The sequence below is a fragment of the Helicoverpa armigera genome, chromosome 28 (assembly GCF_030705265.1).
Source record: "Helicoverpa armigera isolate CAAS_96S chromosome 28, ASM3070526v1, whole genome shotgun sequence".
NCBI classification, from domain to species: Eukaryota; Metazoa; Arthropoda; class Insecta; order Lepidoptera; family Noctuidae; genus Helicoverpa; species Helicoverpa armigera.
Genome location: NC_087147.1, coordinates 5,763,400 through 5,784,877, shown reverse-complemented (window position 1 = coordinate 5,784,877; position 21,478 = coordinate 5,763,400). Strand labels below are relative to the sequence as shown.

At 36.6% G+C, this 21,478-nt stretch overlaps 2 protein-coding genes across 2 annotated transcripts in view; both read left to right on the top strand.

The window, feature by feature from the left end:
* Positions 1-21,478, top strand: part of LOC110371445 (uncharacterized) — a 103,337-nt gene that overhangs the window by 14,539 nt on the left and 67,320 nt on the right. The window lies entirely within an intron of this gene.
* On the top strand, positions 14,992-16,756 carry LOC126056943 (uncharacterized). The gene is made up of 2 exons (XM_049851876.2): positions 14,992-15,649; positions 16,325-16,756. The coding sequence occupies exons 1-2, from the start codon at positions 15,245-15,247 to the stop codon at positions 16,754-16,756; spliced, it is 837 nt and encodes a 278-aa protein (XP_049707833.2). The 5' UTR covers positions 14,992-15,244.

Genomic DNA, 21,478 nt, shown 5'->3' with positions numbered 1-21,478 from the left:
CATAAGTTAAGTTTTCCTAAAAACTGTTAACTATGAATTCTCACGTACAATTTTGGGGTCGACAGTTGTTTTAAGAAAAACGGCCATTATGTTGTAGCTGAAAGGCCTAAAAGTCCTAAAACTATACATTTTGATAATGAAACTTCTAAATATTGACATTAAGTACCTCCCTATTCACAGAAGCACTCGTTTCAACTAATGAACTTGTCTAATTAGTCCGGCAGGGGGCGTTGTTGACTGACAGACGATCGATTTTCATTTGTATAATGAAGTCTACCTATCATAAGAGTCCGTGTTCTATCATACTTAGGTACTTACCTATCTTTATTATACAATGAGGAATTAATGACATTATCTGCTTAGGAATGAAGGTTCAAATTTCAATAGCTTATTTATTTATTAAAGTTAACCAAAATGTTTTTAAACATTAGGTAAATTGCTAACTTACTAACTTGGGTTGCATTTATGAGTGCAACAATTAATTAAAGGTTAACACCGCATGCACGAAGAATAAAAAAACGGCCATAAATAACATACACAATACTATCAAAGAACATACTAATATTATAAACGTGAATGTTTGAAGAACATATTTGTCTGTTACTCTATCAAGCAAAAACTGAATAGATTTTGATTGAAACTGTACAATAATGCTAAGCATTTGTAACATTAGAATTATACATTGTCTACTTTTTATCCGGATACTGGAGGTAGTTCCTTCAGTATTAGATTGAAACCGCGGGCAGATGGGATTTAGCCTGCTTGCTGATCTTTACACAGAATTCAGAAGTAGAAGATTTCAAAACACAAAAACTGTTAAATATCTATAGTTATTACAGATTATTTGAATTCTTTACTTACTTATTATATAAGAAAACTTCACAAACGTAAATTAAATCGTACCAAAATCGCGAGTATATTTCTCCGTCCTCAAGTGTACACAATGATTATTTCATAAGCTTCGTGTTATGAATGGGAATGTCTACAGAACCACCACTAACGGAGTTTTCACGACACCATTAATATTCACTAGAAGTGTACTATCTTATTGCGGAATATTCTATGGTAGTTTACGCGGTATTTTTAGAAGATGATCTTGTGGGAAAGGAAATTACTCCTTAAGCAATATCCTTCGCGGATTTAAACACCTGTGTCTAGAGATTGTTTTAAAACAACCCACTCTTAGTTGTTTTATGGAACATGAAATTGGATCTAGACTCCACGAAATTGGAGAGGAACGGATAAGTGTTTAAACAAAAATAGTTGTTCAAACGTCTTGTCGCTCACAGCCAGTTTCTTCATCAAAAGTAAAAGGCAAAGTAATGTCATAAAGTAAAAGTAACGGTCAAATTCGTTTTTTCAAGGCTAAAGTAACAGCATAACTAATAGATAAAACGAATTTGACCGTTACTTTTACTTTATGACATTACTTTGGCTTTTACTTTGATGAAGAAACTGACTCTGATACTCAAAATTACTAACAGATTTTGGTGACGGCCACGCATGTATTACTTTTTACGTAATTACTTGATACTTTTTACGTAAGTAGTTCTCTCGAGACGCAGGTAAAACCGCGGGAATAACTGGCATTTCCTTTACCAAATAGAATAATAATGGCGTCCTCGGCCGATTTCGGCCACGGCGGCTGTTCCCATTTAAGGAGATCAGCCAGCTGCGCAGGACATATTATAGTGCACAAGCATTTGCGCATACACAGGTGCACTCCCTATTCCTTCACTCTCATAACCCGATGGGACGGCAATCCGACACGACCGGAAAGAGATCAGGCGCAGGACCGACATTTACGTGCTCTCCGATGCACGGGTGAATCAATCACCAACTTCCAGACTACGGGCTGCTTTGTGAAAGTTTAAGAAAACCCACAAAGCGATTTCGGCCCGACCCGGGAATCGAACCCGAGACCTCGAGCTCAGTAGCCGCGCTTGCGACCACTAGACCAACGAGGCAGCCAAATAGAATATCACTGGCTTAAAATCTTACCAAATATTCGAAATAGTAAGTCATGAATCAGTTCGCAGCTCGCTCATTGGTCACTGAGAAGTTATTGTGTCACCTAAAATTAGACCAGAGACATGTATTTTGTCTATTGTGTATTGCAGTTGAAATTAATGGCTGCACATTCTTCGTTGCATCTGTGGTTAGGATTTTGTAAGCTGCTTTTATATTATATTGGAAAGACTTTTTAGAATTTTTTCTCATTATGGAACCCTATTGTGAACCCCTTCTTGCATGTCAAAGATTCTTGTCAATATTATATTATCCCTACTAATATTATAAATGCGAAAGTAACTCTGTCTGTCTGTTACGCTTTGTCTAAACCACTGAACTGATTTTAGTAAAATTTGGTAGGTACAGAGAGTTAAGAAAGAACATAGGATAGTTTTTATACCAGACTTTTGAAGAGTTCTCTTGGAAATGCGATACGACCGAACTCAATGCACGCGAAGCCGCGTGCGGAAGCTAGTCATCCAGATTACTAATGGATTACGAATTCAATTACGACTAGATTATTCCAGAGTTGGTAACCACAGACAAGAACATTTCCTAAAAGGGTTTATGTCAAACAGGCGGACATTCGCTCGTAAAAAGTTCTCAGAATCCTTACAGCATACTCGTTAAAAAGATGAGCTGTGACAACTCCAAATAGTTTAGAAATAGCTTCCGCCTGCGGTTTCACCAACCTAAACAACCCGATAAAAACAAGCCTATAGCATATTTTGATGTAGGTACAAAGTAAGTTTTATCAAAACCCTTTCAATAGTTTTTACGTGAAAGAGAGACAAACATCTTTAGCAGTCGTTACAGGTAGCCACAAGCTAGAAAGTCTGAGAATCAGTTTTATTAAGGGTATCGGGTTGTCCAGGTAACTGGGTTGAGGCTAGTTGAAGTGGTTGCTCCGTGTAGAAGAACAATTGTACTATGATTGTACTCAGCTGCATTCGGTTGGACTGGAAGCCGACCCCAACATAGTTGGGACCGCTAGGTAGAAGGCAGATGATGATGAGACGGACAAATATCAATAGGTATACATAATTCATGTTCATGACCTATTACGTGATATATTTATTTATTTATTTACATATTTACGTGATATGTTATTGCCGGAAGAGTAATGATGATCTACAGAAACAAATATTGCCAAACAATTTACTACTTACATTTAAAAACAGATGGCGTAATACAATTTGTTGTACACGAAATATGCGTACAAACTAATGATATTAGTCAGGCGCGCGTGTTGAATCTACAATAAACTAAATAATACACACGTGCTTACTGATATGCAAAACATTCGAAACAAAACAATAGTCCATGTTAATTCCGTCAAGAGAGAACATCACAGCTGATGACAGAATTCTTGGAAATAAATCGATAGATCATCTTTTAGGATAATTTCAGGCAAGTACCAATGCAACTTTTATGTACTTTCTAAGTATATCTTAGACACCATTGAGTGTGTTTCAGATGGCACGTTAAACTGTAGGTCCCGGCTGTCATTAAACATCCTTGGCAGCCGTTACGGGTAGTCAGAAGCCAGTAAGTCTGACACCAGTCTAACTGGGTTGAGAAGGTCAGATAGGCAGTCGCTTCTTGTAAGACACTGGTACTCAGCTGAATCCGGTTAGACTGAAAGCCGACCAAAACATGATTGGGAAAAAGGCTTGGAGGATGGTCTATTAGAATAATTTGAATTCATGTTTTTTTTAGCTTATTCTCAGCCATATAACGTCCATTGCTGCATTTGACATTAGATTTCTAAACGGGCCAGTTTGAATCGGCAAATCCTCTTGACGGCCTCTATCGTGGAATCGTTACAACGACTGGTACTGCAGTAGTAGCTACAGAACCTTCAGGGATGCTTTACGTGCCCTCCCAAGCACCGGGATTAACACCACCAACTTCCAAATTCCAGGCTCATTTGTGAAAGTTTCTGAAGCCCACAAATCGAATTGAACCCTGGCCCGTGCATGACAGTCACGCTTGCCACCACTAAGACCAATTACCAAGAAGGTTTGGAGCTTATTCATGATGGAGTTAACAGATAATCAAGGGAAGTCCATATCGGTATAAAGCAACTACCACGTGATCGGGCCAAATAACTTACCAACCCACTGTTACTTTGCTCTACATTTTATTCACAATACAAAATCGAATCGGCATAAAGTCAGCAAGTCGTTTACCAAGGCGGCTCGCGTGTTCCGTGTCAAGGACAAAGCTTTGCCATTATGGCAACACCAATCTCAACACAATCGCTGAGCGCTGAAATGGCAAAAGTGAATTAAATTGTCTCTCTTGAGCTACTGTTTATAACCCAATCGTTTGATAGACAATAACTTTAGCTTTAAAAGGCTGAACAGTTATATATGTTTAAGTAGTAAAGACCTTATGGGTCTTATAATCAATAAAGGCAATGGGTTATGCGAATGGTAATATAGTTAACATTAGGCCAAATACTAAGCTTTAGAAAGATGGCCGATAGAGAAGGTGTGAAAAGAAAGGAACGCTGAACCATTCTTAAAATAAGCTTTAGGTAAAATCCGCGGTTTCATGGGGACACTACTTCCCGTATCAGGATAAAACAAAACCATTGTCCCCTTGGATAATGTGAACTGACGAAGAATTTTAAAAAGTCAGATCTGTAGCTTTGGGGCGTTTAGGGTATCAAAAAACATACAAAACCTCTTCATAATATTATCAGGCGTAGATACCTAGTTCTTTTTAAAACCATATTATCTCAACTTACTACAATTTAGCTATTGAGATTACTCCAAAAGAAATCTTAATTTCCTTCAACCATCAGTTTACACTGTAGTCATTTGTTATGTATTATATTTTCACTAGTATAAACTATCGTATTGTTTGTTAGTTCGCGTGTTTATTGTCTGTCGTCATCCAATGAGTATTTAATCAAATATTTGTGAAGTACTACTGTCACGATCACGATAGATTGGAACGCTAAACTGATAAGGTTAGTGATTATTTGAGTTTGAGTATTATATAAAGCTCTATTTACTTTCTTGGTTATTGTCTAACTTAAGTTAAATGATTGAGTAATAAAGTAGGTATTAAATTGGGAACAGCTGTATCTATTATGATTTGATGTGATCCAATAATAATAGCTGGAATTACAACTGCTACTACACCGAATATAACAATGTGTAGGAGATTTTAATAATATACCTAAGTATTGGTATACAAATATTATAGATTCACAAAAAATATACTTACTTAAAAGTCTGATTTGGTAAAAGATTTGAGAAAGAGACTTACAAACATTGGTGACCAAACTAATAGTAATTTCTTCTGCCTTTCGGAAGACACGATAAATACATCAGAAGCCAGAAAATCTGACAACCAGTCTCTTACCAAAGGGTGCCAGGTTATCCGGGTAACTGGGTTGAGGACGTCAAATAGGCAGTCGCTTCATGTAAAACACTGGTACTCAGCTGCATTCGGTAAGACTGGAAGCCGACCTCAACTTAGTTAGGAAAAGGCTAGGCAGATGAACATACATTGCTAGTACCTACCTCCTTATTTTCAAGTACATATTGCATCATTATGTTTTGTAATAAGAGCCTGTTTGTATTACCCATTTTACAAAAGATGACTACATAATGTATATCAAAAAACAAACATTTCAACTATATTCTTGTCTCCCTTGTTCACAGGTAATTAGAACGAGATAGCTGATATCACTTAGCACGGATGAGTAAGGCTGTGTAGGATGATCTAATAAACATTTTGATTCGATTAAATTAAAAGTCAACATTTAATATAAATTAAGATATTTATTACATGTTCTCAAGGTTTTCGCTATTTTTGAGGAATCATCATCAGCCTACCGCAGTCCACTGCTGGACATAGGCCTCTCCAAGTGCACGCCACTGAGATCGATTTTCGGCTTCTCGCATCCAGCTTCTGCCAGCCGTCTTGCGCAAGTCATCACTCCGTGCCTGAGGACGTCCTACAATACTTTTTTGAGGAATAAATCTACATATTTTTACCTAGATTTAATGAAGCCACAACACTTAAAAAATAACTTCACGTCAACTAAATAAATACTTAAAATCATTTTAAAAAGCCAAACACGATCACACATGTTGTTCATATCAATGTTGTTTATCGATAAACAAGTTTGCTCACTTTTATAAACTTTTACCTTCGGCAAATGTCGTTGGTGAAATTTTTGGTTCTGGTCTGACAGGCTGACTGGCTCGAGTGATGCGGGCCTTAAGATATTACAACAGCTGTTTGAGAAATATGTAGTGTTGGTCTATGGTCACTGTTTACGGGGTCTGTGGTTTGATTTTCTAGCCGAGCCAGGGTCACCTTGTGGGTTTAAAGAAACTCAGTAAGCAGCTTGGAGTCTGGATGTTGAATGTGTGAAACACCCGTGTCTCGAAGAGCACATACCTATATACAGGGTTACTGGTAAGTAGACCGCATCCTTTCAGGAGGTGATAGTATAGGTCAATACGGACAAATTTGACCCTGGGATACTGGCCAGTTACTAAAATGTAGGATTTTCAATCTTTTTAGATTATCTACGTTCCTTATGTGTTCAGGGAATACCAATATTTAGTCAGGAAGTTCTATCTTCTTAAATGTTGTACATGCAAAGATAACGAAAACGACTATAAAGCTGTGCAAAACAAGACTTCCGTGCTTTTGTGCGCTCATCTTCTTTACATGCTCACGAGCGTAAAATAAAGCGAATGTGTGTTTTCTATTATCTCTAAGTAGATATACTCTTAAATGCCTGAATACCGGAAACTTTTAATTACCTACTTAAAGTTAATTAGTTTTAAAGATTTCATGATTTAAAAGCGAAATTTTTGCTTTTTGAGATCCAGATAAAATCAGACTTTAGGCCAGGTGATGTCTTAAATATGCTGAATTTTAGGATTCTTTTAAATTGGGTGCTTAAAGTAATTCTCGCAGGAAGCGGTTGAAACCGCGTGTATCAGCCAGAAACAACCACGTTTTCGTGAAAGAGTTTATATCCCAATTTCATCTTGGATATTTGATATATTCAAAACGTCAAATAAAACTTATACTAATCTGGCTAACACTATCAGTTCAGCGACCTAATTGATCGGACTGAACGGCGACAACGATACTCATGTTTATGAGCCCCAGCAGACTGCAAACTTTTAGTCGGCCGATAGTTTGTTCAGGTTGGATTGTTACCGCGCACACCGTGCCAACTAATTACTCTCGGGTTAATGGCTTATTACACTTGACTAAATTCAGTCATCTAAATGATTCAGTCACTAAATTCAGTCAAATGTAATCGCATTTAGGAAGGTAGTTTTCATTAAATCATTTAGAAACCTAATTAGACAAACCTATTTAGACGACTGAATTTAGTCAAATGTAATAAGCCCTTTAGTAGAGACCACCGCGCAGTAGGCTGAAAAAGGAGGCTTTAATTTGCGTTTGAACATAGTAGACTGAATTGTCGACTAACAGCCAATGGTCAGCCCGAGGTTTGGCTGTCGAGTCCAATAAAACTTTTTAGTGAATCTGACATAGGCCATATACCTGATCGCACTACCATTTATCTCTATAGTGATATAAGCTTGATCAATCTATCAAGCGACTAAAAGTTTGCAGTTGGTGCACTCTCTAAGTGTTACCAATATCTGAGCTTTCCGGATTATCCCACGCACTGTGGAGGTGGTAATCTGGCTTGGGCTTTGTAGAACGGATGTCCACTGCTGGGCGTTTGTTGTGGGACTTACGATTTGTCAGTTTCTTTGGGGTTTATTTCGAAACTCAGCTTTCGCCCGCAATTGTCGAGGAAGGAACTCCAATTATATTTAGGTACATCCGCAAAAAAGTAGCTCTTTTCGTCTTTACGGTAACACCTATCGTTGGGCCAAATGTCATCGCATTAAGTCGTATCATGACGGCAAACCTATTTGAAAGCTGTGTGTTCCCTGAATGTAAGTGAAATGGCCAGACCTCTATAAAACATTCAACCTCTTTTCAAACCTTTTTTCTAAAAATAAATGGCGCCACATCAAACGTGCTGGCAACACTAATCCGTGTTGATTCCGTTTGCGATTTATACGGAACCAGTATCGATTTATATTGAGAGCAACACAATCGCGGCGTGGAAATACTTTGACACAAGTAGGTGTAACGGGCCTTAGGTGCCGATGAAAAATGTATCATAGACGCCACTTAACAGGCAGCTGACAGAAGTCCCACTCATGATCTATACTAATATTATAAAGCTAAAGAGTTTGTTTGTTTGAACGCGCTAATCTCAGGAACTACTAGTCCGACTTGAACAATTCTTTCGGTGTTAGAGCCCATTTATCGAGGAAGACTATAGGCTACTTTTTATTCGGGTTCGTGCTGAGGTTCCCACGGGATGCGGGTGAAACCGCTGGCAGAAGCTAGTGTTTAATAAAATTATATATATGCATTTGACGACTATCTCACCTGTCATGTTACAATACCTACTCCTTGAGTTATGTTACACAAAGTGTGTGAAACTGATTTATATAATAATTATGAATAATAAGGCTGCCTCAAACTTAAAGATATCATGGTTTCGGGCGTGAAGCCACAAAATTACATATGTACCAGAAATATACCTACACGGACATGGATATACTTATAATAAATATCTTTCCTACAGTGTCGTGTTTGCAAAATAAATCGATTGAAATAAGACAGGTAGATTGTTTACAAATAATAATTGCTCTTCATAGTCGTCGTGTATGTAAATAATTAAAATCAATTCAAAAAGATTGATGTTTGTAACACAAAAGTAAATAATAATGTAGATTAAGGAGAGATTTAATTGATATTTATGCCGTGTTCGCATGAAAAGAAAACAGACCTGTTTATAGACAGACTGACAAATAACTCTGTTTCTACTACATATAAATATATTAAGCCTTTCTCTTAGTTCGCATTTTACGTGCTTGGGATGCAAAATATCGCAACATCACTGAATAGTAGGTAAATCGGTTAGCTGCAGCCATAAGTGGTTGATATAGTTTCCATACTTAAGTTTCATAGTAATGTAATTTTGCTGGTCTGAAGTTAGCTACCAGTGCTTGGCAATAGGCAAAATGTATGAATAAAACATTTCTCTGTGCAAAGTGGGCTTAATGTTACCTAAAGTTATTACTGTCTTGAAGCCAACTTTGGATGGATAGAAAAAAATCTACACTTATTACTTGTGTTTTTTAAGTACTTGTGGTGAAGATCAAAAGATACTCACACGCAGTTTTTCGTCCGTGTATGCAGTATTGCTTCATACATTTTAGTTGGACTTGTAGACACGTATAAATATAGACGGCAAGTGTAAAAGCAAATATATCGCTGTAAATACATATTTGTATAAATGATAGTCAGCAAATCTTTGAGGCTCGAACGTGCGTTATCAAAATGCAATGTTGTTACTAAGTGCAAGTACCTAAATTATGGATTGCGTTTAGTATACAGCTGACTTGTTACCCATCTTGTCATTCCAGCAGCCGCTCTTTCATAGTCTGTGAATGTCTCTGTAAAATCAATGTAATGTAAAATATGTATGTAGAATAGTAGATAGATGATTGGCATTCGAAAGGCGATTTGGGTGAAGACAAAACTGAAACACATCAGGGTAGTTTAGGTTTCATGTGTGAGTAAAAAGCTCTGTTCTGTGCTTCATATTATTATGCTGCTTTACACAACATATGTATCATCGTATAAGCATATAACTACGAACTTGTCTTACTACGTCTTCCTTGCCAAGCGACCGCGCCCTATAGGACAGGCAGAGCAAGTTCGCCCACTGCCAGTTACTTGAATGACTGCACTTACTACCGCGAATTGTGCACGCATCCGCGCACGCGTTAGTCTGTGGCTGTTTGATAACATTACTATTCGACGACTATATCTTGACGAGACTTAAGTTAGAAGTAGACAGTCTTGTCTCTAAAAGATCTGTGACGCCGAACAACCCGGTTGCTATAAAAATATATGTCTTTGCTCACTTATGGCAGTGTTTTATACTCGAGCTAGAACTTTGTTTAGTGTCGAATTTCATCAAGTTTCATAGTGTATTCTCTCGTTGGCTGTTCAGTAACAATGATGGCGAAATGAGTTAACATGGCTGTGTCAAGTCGATAATTCGACAACACAAGCTTCAATGCCAAATTCTCGCTTAGAACAACTCGTTAACATTCAAAGATTATGTATTTTTTGATCTGATCTCTCTTTGGTTGTGTCGGATTGCCGTCCTATCGGACTATAATAGTTTAGGAATAGAGTGAGCACCCAGAATACTATGACCTATAAGACCATGTATAATTTTAGAGTATAAAATCACCTACAGGTAATCTTTTCCAACTATTAAAATGCAATTAATTTAAGGAAAAACCAAGTAATCGTTGGTCAATCAAAAGCTTATCTTAACAATTCAAGGTCTAGGAGAATTGTTAACTAGTAATCAAAAACATTATTTGGATATCTCGTTGTATTCTGAGAACCCTAAATGTACTTCAATTGTATTTCGATTCTCTGTGATCAAAATTTAATTTTATTGGGGTATACGCCCCAATTGAGCGGTAGTTGGATTTAGAAATTTTGTCAAGGGAAAAGTTACTTCAGGTATGAAATGGGCAGTAGAACTATTCAGATGTTTCAATAATACGTAAGAGCAATGCAAGAGTATCTGAAGCTACGATTTGTACAAGTGCATATCTCTTTCATTTGCAAAAACAAACGATGTTCTTAAAATATAACTTGGTACACACTGAAAGCTTACTTTCTATACGATACTAACAAAACAACGAAACACTGAAACAGTTCTTTATTTACAAAAACTTAGATTCAAAAACCGCACACCCACATGGACGCCAAAACGTCTCAATTACGTCAACTGATTAAACCCCATTGCACGTTGTCCAGTACCATGGACACTCTTTACAAGTTCGTCCATCGTCCAGTATCATGAACAGTGTTTACACGTTTGTCCCTCGCTCAAGGTTGCGGGGAAATTGTCGGAGGTACCTGTTTCCGCGTGCGAGGCATCCAGCCGAACAGGTTGGTCTGGTCGGAGGTACAGCCGTGATGATAGCGGTGCTAAAGATGTTTCTTGTGGAGAAATAGGGTGAAAGATCTGTTTTGCCTGTGTTGCCTTTTTGTGATATACAACTCTCTCTCTAAATTGACGTCTTCAGTTCACTTCTGACTATGAAACAGACATTATGTGTGACGGCTATGGCAGTGAAGGAAAAATATTAAACTTAAAAAATTTTGACGAGCTTTATGTAGTAAACAGCGACGGATAGAGACAGATCGAAGGCTCTGGGGGAGGCCTTTGCCCAGCAGTGAGACAGTATAAGCTATATAAAAAATTATGTAGTAAACATAGTGTTTTTTATTAGGCTCTCCCTTCAGGTTATTAGCCACTGTCAAAGTTACCATACATCTGATTTCTACGCCTAAACGGTTTTAACAGCTACAATTATGGCCAAATGTATTGCTTATTTGCTTCCCATCTCAAACCACACGTGTAAAGAAAGTGCTATTGATGTTTCACATTTATTTAATCACATACCTCTGATCGCTCACACAGTCGCGGCCATTATGCGGACAAAAGCCTAATCGCCTCTCAAGGTCCACAATGAGCCCATATTAGACGCATCAATTCTACTTAATTTCATTTTGTACTTCTCACTTTCTCTCTGTTGTGTAACATCCGCGCCATTTTCGAACGCACCGCTCCTTATTTGAAAATTCGATTTTGGAATCGAATGAGTTGAGATTTTCAGCTGTTCGAATTTTAAAGGGTTGTAACTTTTACTTTTTATGTACAAACATAAAGTATTTGTTATTGTTTATGTCATATTATGTTTCGAGTTATTGGGAAACACAACTTAAAATAAATGCACATTAAAAATCATTGAATTTAAATTGTGAGAGGCCATATTTCATTATCATCGATTGGTCCCGAACGCATTTGGAATGTCATCCGTCGTGATATGACGACATTTTAATTTTGAACGCATTCCAAATTCAAGTTCAATGACAGCTGACGTAACCAATTCCATATTCGTTTTAATCATTTCTATGGCGGAGATAAAAATATGTCTCACCAATTTCGGTAAACCACTTTCGTTTGAAAAAAACGTAATGAACAGACCATAACGGATGCCTGTAATGAAATAATGTAACTTTCACTCAAGTTCAATGACAATATGACGCAAGTGGCTGATGAGGGTCCGATTACGTGTGTTTATAGCATTGTCTCGTAATTGCTATGGCTTTGTCTTAATTGCTATCACTCCGTTTATCGAAGAGTAGACAGACAACTAATTGTATGTGAGGCTGAATAACGATGTCGGTTTATCACTCGTTTATTGTGGGCACACTGTATTTTTAAACGCGTCTGTAGAAATAAATATGCACCTACATGCACGATCGTTCGCGGTTCTTAATTACATGTCTTAGCTATGCAATTAAAATAGTATATTTTCTTATACCGTGCAAGTGTGCTGAAGTCGTAAAATAACTGAAGTGTATTAAGCATGCTTTTAACAATGTTTATAATTAAACCACAGTATTGGTTTTAATAATCTGCATGCATAGACTAAAATTTTTATTGTTGGCCAATGTAAGAGAAATTTCACTTGTTGTCCCAGTTTCATAAAAAATAAATAAAAAAAAAAACACGCAAACAACAGTTTTCATTTAAAAACTCAAAACTTCGGTACCCCAACTTGAATACCTAATTATTTTGACAGCTTTTGCTATGGGGTTTTCTCCAAAAAGTTCGTTCCACTTAACAGTATTTACTGTTGATTTTTTCCTAGATAATTAATGATTATTGACAGTATCGATATAGAAAGCTTGTGATTACTTTTGACAAGTAATATGTTATTTATTTGACAGGCAATCGTCGTCACGTCAACAGCTTCAGGAAGCTAGAGAAAATGCTCTGAGTATCTAATAATGACTAATAACTATTTATCCATTTTAATGGCTTATTTAAAGTTGTTAGAAAGATCGATCGGATTTTCCTACATGTAAAGAAATATAGGAGAAAAATTGCAGTCATACACCTAAAGATATGATTTATTTATGACCTAAACATTGGTTAAAGTAAGTGAGTTACGAAAAAGAATAAGTGTAAAATTAAGCAATTTCAGTAGTTATTTTATGATCAATCCCTATCTAAGTTAACCTTACTTTTCCCTACCGCATCTCTCTATCGCTAGGGTCTAAGGTTTGCTGTTAGAGAACCCATCTTTGGGTTCGCCGTACATTATTTATCTGTATTGTGTTTCTATAAAATATGTTTGTGTACAATAAAGAATAATAATCAATCTTTACTTCTAAAGCATGACATGACATAGAATTAAAAACTAAGATAGGTAAATAAAATTATGGTTTGTAATGGCCTAATCCACTAACTTTATTATAATAAACCAAACTAGTCGGTAAAGTGGTGACAAATTAGTGTTAAAGTTACACCTTTTACGCTTAAATATTTAACCGATTAAGATAATTTTCCGATAGTTTATCTTGAAATTATAAACTAAATTCATGTTACTATCAAAATTGGTGTCGCATGTTTCTTGCAAATAAATTGTGGCTCATTAAAATATGTGTTGTATGGTGTCGTTAATAGCCGCTAATTTAAAGGCACTGTGTAATTTCAATATAGCCACTTTAATTACATACTGTCTTATGCCAAACACAGCAAACCCTCATATTAATTTATCAAGGAGTTAATTCAAGTTTAAAGTTTAAACCAATTAAAAGTAAAGTTATTCCTTTTTCCCCTTGGTGTAACAGTAACTTTAATCCCTATTTATAAATAAAACGGATAACAATATTTCTTGCAAAGATGTCATATCATAACGCAAAATCTCTCATAGCTCGTCAAAATACGGGTGTTCGGGAGACGAGGCACGCTACTAGCTACACCCTTACATGCCTTCGATGGAACCCGGACACTATTTTCGAAACAAAATCACTAAAAAATCAAGACCAATCTTTGACAGATTTGTTTTGATTTGACAAGGATTGCGTACGTCTCATTAGTTCTAGAAACTGATAAAGCCTAGTGACTTCCCTTGTGTCATTACGCGAGGCTGGCAGAAATTGCTGAAAATTGCGGCAGATTTACATAAAAAAAACTGTCGTACTTCCTTCGGGAAAACTCCATCTATTATATTTATTTACATTGATATTTTTAAGAAAGAGTTCGTTAAGGTTGGATACTTTCCAATCAGTCCAATGGCTTTCAATCCTCTAAACTGGCTTTTAAACAATACATATTGCAAAACATTAAACACCATTAAAATTATAACGGATATGTTTGAAAGAAATCTGAAAAGACAGACATCTCCAAGATTGCTTTGTTTTTCTTTCACTTTTTTTGCCTTATATATTTTTTTTAAATATAAACGGTAGGCACCTACTTACTTTAAAAGCAATGATTGATGACTTGCGAATTATGGAAATGGCTATTATTAATTTATCTCTTTTAATTTAAGGTCAAAAGTGTTATGCAAATTCTTTGATAAAAACAGTAGACTATTGAGAGAATTAACCAATTTGCATAATTCTTTCACAGTTAGGAAGCTACACTATCTGCGCTGAAAATGGGCTATATTTTCTCCTGGTACGGGAAGAAGTTTCCCCGGGATGCGGGTGAAACCGCGAGGAAGACCTAGTATAGAATATGGCGTCTATTGCAATATCAACTGCATTACTTTGCCCTAGTTTTCGTTATCGCGTTGGCGCGGATTTTAATCCTAAAGATAACGAAGTTCTAGATGTCGGTTTTATGATTTTATTTAGGTAAGTGACTGAAATCTGCAATAATGTGTTACTCACAAAATCAACAATAAACACCTGTACTTGATTCTGGTTCTGAAAAGTTCTATGTCCTTTCAGTTGACCGACTTTTTTCTACACACGACTACGTAGGTAGTACGTACGTCATACAAACCATTGACACGCTTCTACGATACCAGAGTGTTGTGCGAACCGACCATCCGATATGCTCTCCCTGTCTGACGTTCGCGGCCGACCGCGCCGTCCGGCCCACGCAACCGATGTCGACCCGAATTGATCCGACGCCTAACCTCCCCGCGCTCCTCGTCCCACCCCCGGGGCCCCGAAGTTGGCCATCTTGTCTCTCCGACCGCCGAGGCCGACACAGCGTAGTTGGCCTCGGACGCCCGATTTACGCGCGCGTATCATGTCTCATCTAACCGGAGGAGTTGGACGTGAGTTTTGGCATGAATTCCTACAGATGTACAGAAGTTATCCGTGCCTCTGGGACGTGAAAGATCCCTCTTATCTACGCAAAGACGTGAAAAGAGAAGCGTATGCAGTCCTACTAGCTAAAGTCAATGAAGTCGACCCGACAGCGACTTTGGACACCGTGAAGAAAAAGATTGACAGTTTTCGCACTGCGTTCCGGAGAGAAGAGAAAAAAGTCATTTTGAGCATGCATTCCGGAGCTCTTGATAATGAAATATATTCTCCTACGTTATGGTATTATAGAGAGTTAGAAGAATTTCTTGGCAATAACACAGAGGAACATAGGAATTTGATTATTTCTAGAGCGTCCTGCAATAATGAAGAATGCAGAATGGTTGAGGTAAGTTTTAAATGTCCAATACTAATACTATGTACTTATTTATTTTATAATTTATCTACATACTGTGAATAACAATACGAAATGGCATAATACAGATGTCTTCAAAGGTTTTCTACCAGCAGGACCTCATACTATAACATGTTAATTTATATACGAAGTGAAAAGAAACTAGAGCGACATCTAAACCACTTAAGTAGGATTCCAGGCAGAATTGTCATTCATATAGTTCCTGTATTCACAACAACAGCTGGTCGAGAACTCGACAATACTATGAGCAAGTGACAGTGCGACTGTCCCACAGTCACTATCTCAGAGTAAACAAGGCTTGCGACACAAGCCAGTGTTTACGTTAGCTCAGACCTTTTGTGTGTTTATGCGCGCCTAGTACTTATTTGTTGCAAAAATGGGTCGCGTTTTGAATAATCTACTTAAAAAGTGGATTTGATTCGTATGTTTTGTGGTTTTAGAAACATTGTTTTCGAAAATAATTTACCTCGTATTTTTTTTTTCGAATTCAATTAAAAACTTTTTTATCACTATGACAATGGGTAACTATCATGTATTTACCTTAACTTTTTATAACATCAAATGTATATCTACTCATGATCGCAATAAATATTGAAGTTTTACTATAATGTATGACGAAATAATAAGTCTTTCAAATCTTATTTCCAGGTACGGCTAGACGAAGCAACATTATCAGAGGAAAGTGAGGAGGAAAAATATACGCCACCTTCAAAAAAACGAATGAAGATCACTGACATAAGATCCGAACACCAACCTTCTAGAATATTTGCTCAGTCTATTCCCGTACCACAGACAGACATAGAAGATGATTGTCACACCTTTGCAGCAAACATAAAAGTTCAAATGAGGGAATTGAACAAAGATCAAAAGTTTATAGCACAAAAATTAATATCTGACGTGATATTTTTGGCGCGAACCAACCGGCTGAACTTTAATTCTTGTGTTAATAGTAATTTGCCTTATAGGGTACATGTTCCTAGCAAGTCTGATCATTTAGCTTCGACTCCTGATTTAGTGCAAAATGAATGTGAGAGTTCTGATTGCTCTTCGAGTAAAATAAAACCTTCTCCTGAAAAATGATCTGCCGTTTTTTATTACTACTTAGTGGTTGTTACTATTTTGTGATATAAATCGTATTGTATTCTTAATTTTTTAAAGTATGTTAAACAATCAAAATGTGCATCTACTTACATATAAATTTTTTAGAGAACAGCACAAAAATGTCCTGCGTAAATAATTTAATAGAAAAAAATGCTGCGAAACGATACTAGTGTTCTAATGGCGGGTTGTACCATTTACTGTATCTATAAGTACCGAACTATTTTCAGTAGGTAGTCAAATCTCCATTTTGACCATTATGCGGCAAGTTATAGTTTGGCTACTTATCGTTACAGCAAACTATTAAATAATCTGTGGTTATAGTTCAATGGTACAATTCACCTTAAGTCTACTTCATTGTTCATTTGGCCTAAACTCTAGAAATTTTTGTCATATGTTACAGACAAAAACGGTTTGCTATTTTTTATCAGTAAAAAACAGTTTTTCTTTAGTTTTCTATGTCATGTGTGCATAATAACTGTGTCAAATACATAAATAAGACAGTTATTTTTAAAGTACCGTTTGACGAAACTGCAAATTCATGCAAATTGTGTGTCTCCGATATAATCGCATACAATTATCTTAAACACTACAAAAGAAACCTAATTTTGAGTTCAATTTATTCTTAAAATTATTTTTTAGGTTATCATTATGATAAGACAGAAAAATAACTTTCAAAAATCTATGATTGCTTACTGCAAAAAATGTGTGTACTGCGTATCTTCTAGCGTAAAAAAGGATAAGTTAGATGTCCATACGATATAAGCCTAATAATTTTCTAGCTCTGATCATCATCTTCCTAGCCTTTTCCGAACTACGTTTTGTTCAGCTTTCTTCCTTCTAACCAGATGCAGTTCAGTACCAGTGTTTTACATGGAACGACTGCCTATCTGCCCTCCTTAATTCATTACCTAGGCAACAAGCCTCTTGTAGAGACTAGAGAATGACTTATGAAAAGTTGTTGTATTTTTTTTCTCAAATAGTGTACAGTATGTAATTTGTTTATATACTTTTATAAATAAATTTCTACGCCTTCTAAATAAACAGTAAATAAAGATACTATCTCCACAGTGTTCGTCTAGACAAAAGATTGCAAAACAAAACAAATAACAATTGCGCCCACGCCGACCGACTCACGCGCAGGTAACTTAAAATACTTATGCGTACGGTATTATCATAAATTAATTATAATAATAATGTGGCTTGTTTGCATGTGAATTTGAATATACTTTTGGAATGTTAAGTTAGATCTGTAGATATGTATAAAGTGGTAAAGAGCCTGAATTTATACCTACGTGTAAGCAGGATGGTAACATAGATTGTAACTCTCAAAAAGTTACACAGAAACAAATAAAATGGTGTTACCGTAACTCAGTGTGAAACAAACATAGCTTTGCATTTATAATTTTAAGGTTTTACGACCCACAAATGTCAAAACACTCTTAAAACAGACCACCTCAGCCATGTAAATCAAAAGCCCTTCCATAATTCACGGACCTCCCAAGTGGCCATAACTACGCCGCTGTTGGCAACACCGAGGACTTATTTTTTACGAGTGGCAACACTGCTTTGATTTGCCGCGCAATTTGCATAAATGTCACTTTCGAGTTTGATTTGACAATGATGGCGGGTTGTAAAAATGGAGTAAGTTTACGGTTGTTAGGCAAATGGCATATTTTTTTGGGAGGATATTATCTTGGTTGAATGTCTTATTACTATAATCTTACTTAAACCAGTTGTTATCGGAGAATCTATAGGCTCCACATACTTAATATTGTATTTATTTTTGATTCTCTAAAAACATACTCAAGTGTGTCGAAGCGATTTCAGTTTTCCTTGGGAAATGTAAATGTGACCCAGTTAGAAAATCATGTATCGAATTTCTTAGAGGGTCATCTATAATCTAGGCGGTTTGTGTTCCAAATAAATTCGATTTTTATGGCAAAACTAGCTTATGCCAACGGTTTCACCCGCATCCCGTGGGAACTACTTTCCGTACCGGGATAAAAAGTAGCCTATAGCCTTCCTCGATAAATGGGCTATCTAACACTGAAAGAAATTTTCAAATCGGACCAGTAGTTCCTGAGATTAGCGCGTTCAAACAAACAAACAAACAAACTCTTCAGCTTTATAATATTAGTATAGATATTTTTGGGAATCAAAAATAGGTAAATATAGTTTTTGCTCGCGGACTTTACTCATAGAATTTATAATAAGCATTAAATCATTGCCATCATGATAACTGAATATGAAAATATTATTCGATTTATCTGAACACCACTTATAATAGTTGTAAAACTCAATACCATAACATTATTATGTGGAAATTATGAAATAAATTGCACTACATAACTATAATAATGTTGTGAAACTGATATCATAGCAGGGCTGTTGACGTTTAGATATTATATTTCAATAACACTTTATAACTAGCCGTTTTCCCGCGGTTTCACCCGCGTCCCGTGGGAGCTACTGCCCGCACCGGGATAAAATATAGCCTGTGTTACTCGCAGATAATATGGCTTTCTAATGGTGAAAGAATATTTAAAATCGGTCCTGTAGTTTTTGAGTTTATCCATTACAACCAAACAAATAAAGTTTTTCTCTTTATAATAGTAGTATAGATATTCCCGCTTTATTTTAAGAGTAAATGCTGTTAGGTAAGTACTATAATCTTTATTGGGAATATCTTTAAGAAACCTGGAAAAGTCTGTGAAATCTCCAATTTGCCTTGAGTCCAAACTAATTGATAAACTTATTTCAGTACCTACAAATTATTTGCTGTTCAAAAGCAGCTATGGAACCTTCAACCAGACCTATTTCTGTTATTATTACCGTGAGAATATTATTTCAGCAGCAAAAAAGACGCATAGACAATAGATAGATTTTCAACAAAGTCTTTATTTAAAGTGATCTATTAGTGGCCACTGCCCAACAATGCGACTATTCCCAGAATTGTCGGTTTCCTACTAAAACTAGTATTCTGTGAAATATCTATCCATTGGAATCCGTAAGCTTTATGGTCCACGATTGAACGTTCTATGAATCGTACGTGATAACGCACAGAAAGCATTTGAATTCTTTGTTTATTTTTAAGATTAATTAGTCACTAGAATTATTCTTTAATGGTTGGGAATATATTCCAGAATATTGAATTCTTTAAGATCGTGGCATAAATGTGGTTATAGTTTATGGAAATCGGTGACGAATCTATGTATCTTAAAGTTAAAAAATAAGCCACCTAAATATATCCAAAGACGTCATCCACTTTATACGTATCTAATAGTGCTAAAAGCAGACTAACCTAGTCAAAGTTAAAAATTACCCTCCTAAATATATGCAAAGATGTTATTCAGTTTATTTAATATTGCTAAAAGCACTTAGAGGTACATGATCTATCTCATCTGGCTTGCCTTTTTCCAAATAAGTTGGGTCGACTTCCAGTCTAACTGGTAGTCAACGCCTAAGCAACCCTTTGGCAATACTCGCTGTCAAATATCCTGGCTGCTAAAAAAAAACCTAGTGCTTAAACACGGAGCCAAAACTAGACCACTTGTCTTCCTTGTAATCGCAATCCATAAATTGTTGGGGTAATTTACAATTAGTGTAGTGGCAACCCTGGCTAATCCGAAGTGGAACATTTCACGGCGTGGCGTGTTGCCTGGCCATTCACGACAACTTCCAGCCATTTGTCACTGTCGGCTACCAAGGAGCCAACTTGCGGTCTAACTGTTTTGGTATTGGTAAAGTTTTGCGAATAAATATGAGGTGAATGAGGAGTTTTGTTTGGGTTTTACCTGTGTTTTGGGGAGCTAGGGGTAATTGGAAGGGAGTTATAGACTACGACTAAAATCCACGCACGTTCCTTTTGGAACCTCTTGTATTCCATGCCAAAAGGAATCCATTACAAAAATATTGTTTATCTTTTATTGCAAGAAAACATTGTTAGGCGACTTTTTACCCGGTTTCAGGTAGTTATTGGCCGGATAGTGGGTGAAACCGCGGCAAACTACTAAGTTCTGCCATAAAATTAGGCGTAGTAAACTTTCGTGTCAGTTCTACTAAAAATCATTTGCGTGAGAAACCATCATTTGTTTTATCACGACTGTTTACAAAACAAATGAAGTATGTAGGAAGTATTCCAAAGATCAAATAGATAGGTATGTTACTTTTGTAGGTAAAATGGTAGAATTAAAGTAAAGGATGTTGCTCTCCAGCGGGGCTTAGCAGGGCTAAGGCCTGCCGGGGCTACGGGATTGTTCGAAAGAGTTATCGCGGCCCTGGTGCATAAAAGACCTATGACGGAACACGACGGTTTTTAGTCAGTAAGAGTCTGACACTCCCTCACCGCTGCTAACCTACAGCGGGAGGGTTATTTGATGATTTTTGACGTCGTTAAAAAGAAAAAAGGTTGTAGCTGAGAGAACACTTTCAGTTGGTGATTTTATCATCAGCCTAGCCTTTTCTCAACTATGTTAGGGCGGCTGCCAGCAGTATTTGAATGTACCTTCTGGAACACGGAGGACCTCGTCATCATCAAATGGTTACCCATAGACTGGGTTCCTTGACCATCTATCCATGTGACTATTACTTACCCACGAGCACCTTCAATAAAATATTAATTTATGTCGGAAAATTCCGATCAGATTTATTTTTACTGCAGCCCTTACAAGTAATTCATCACATGGCTTGTTTGTTCGCCAT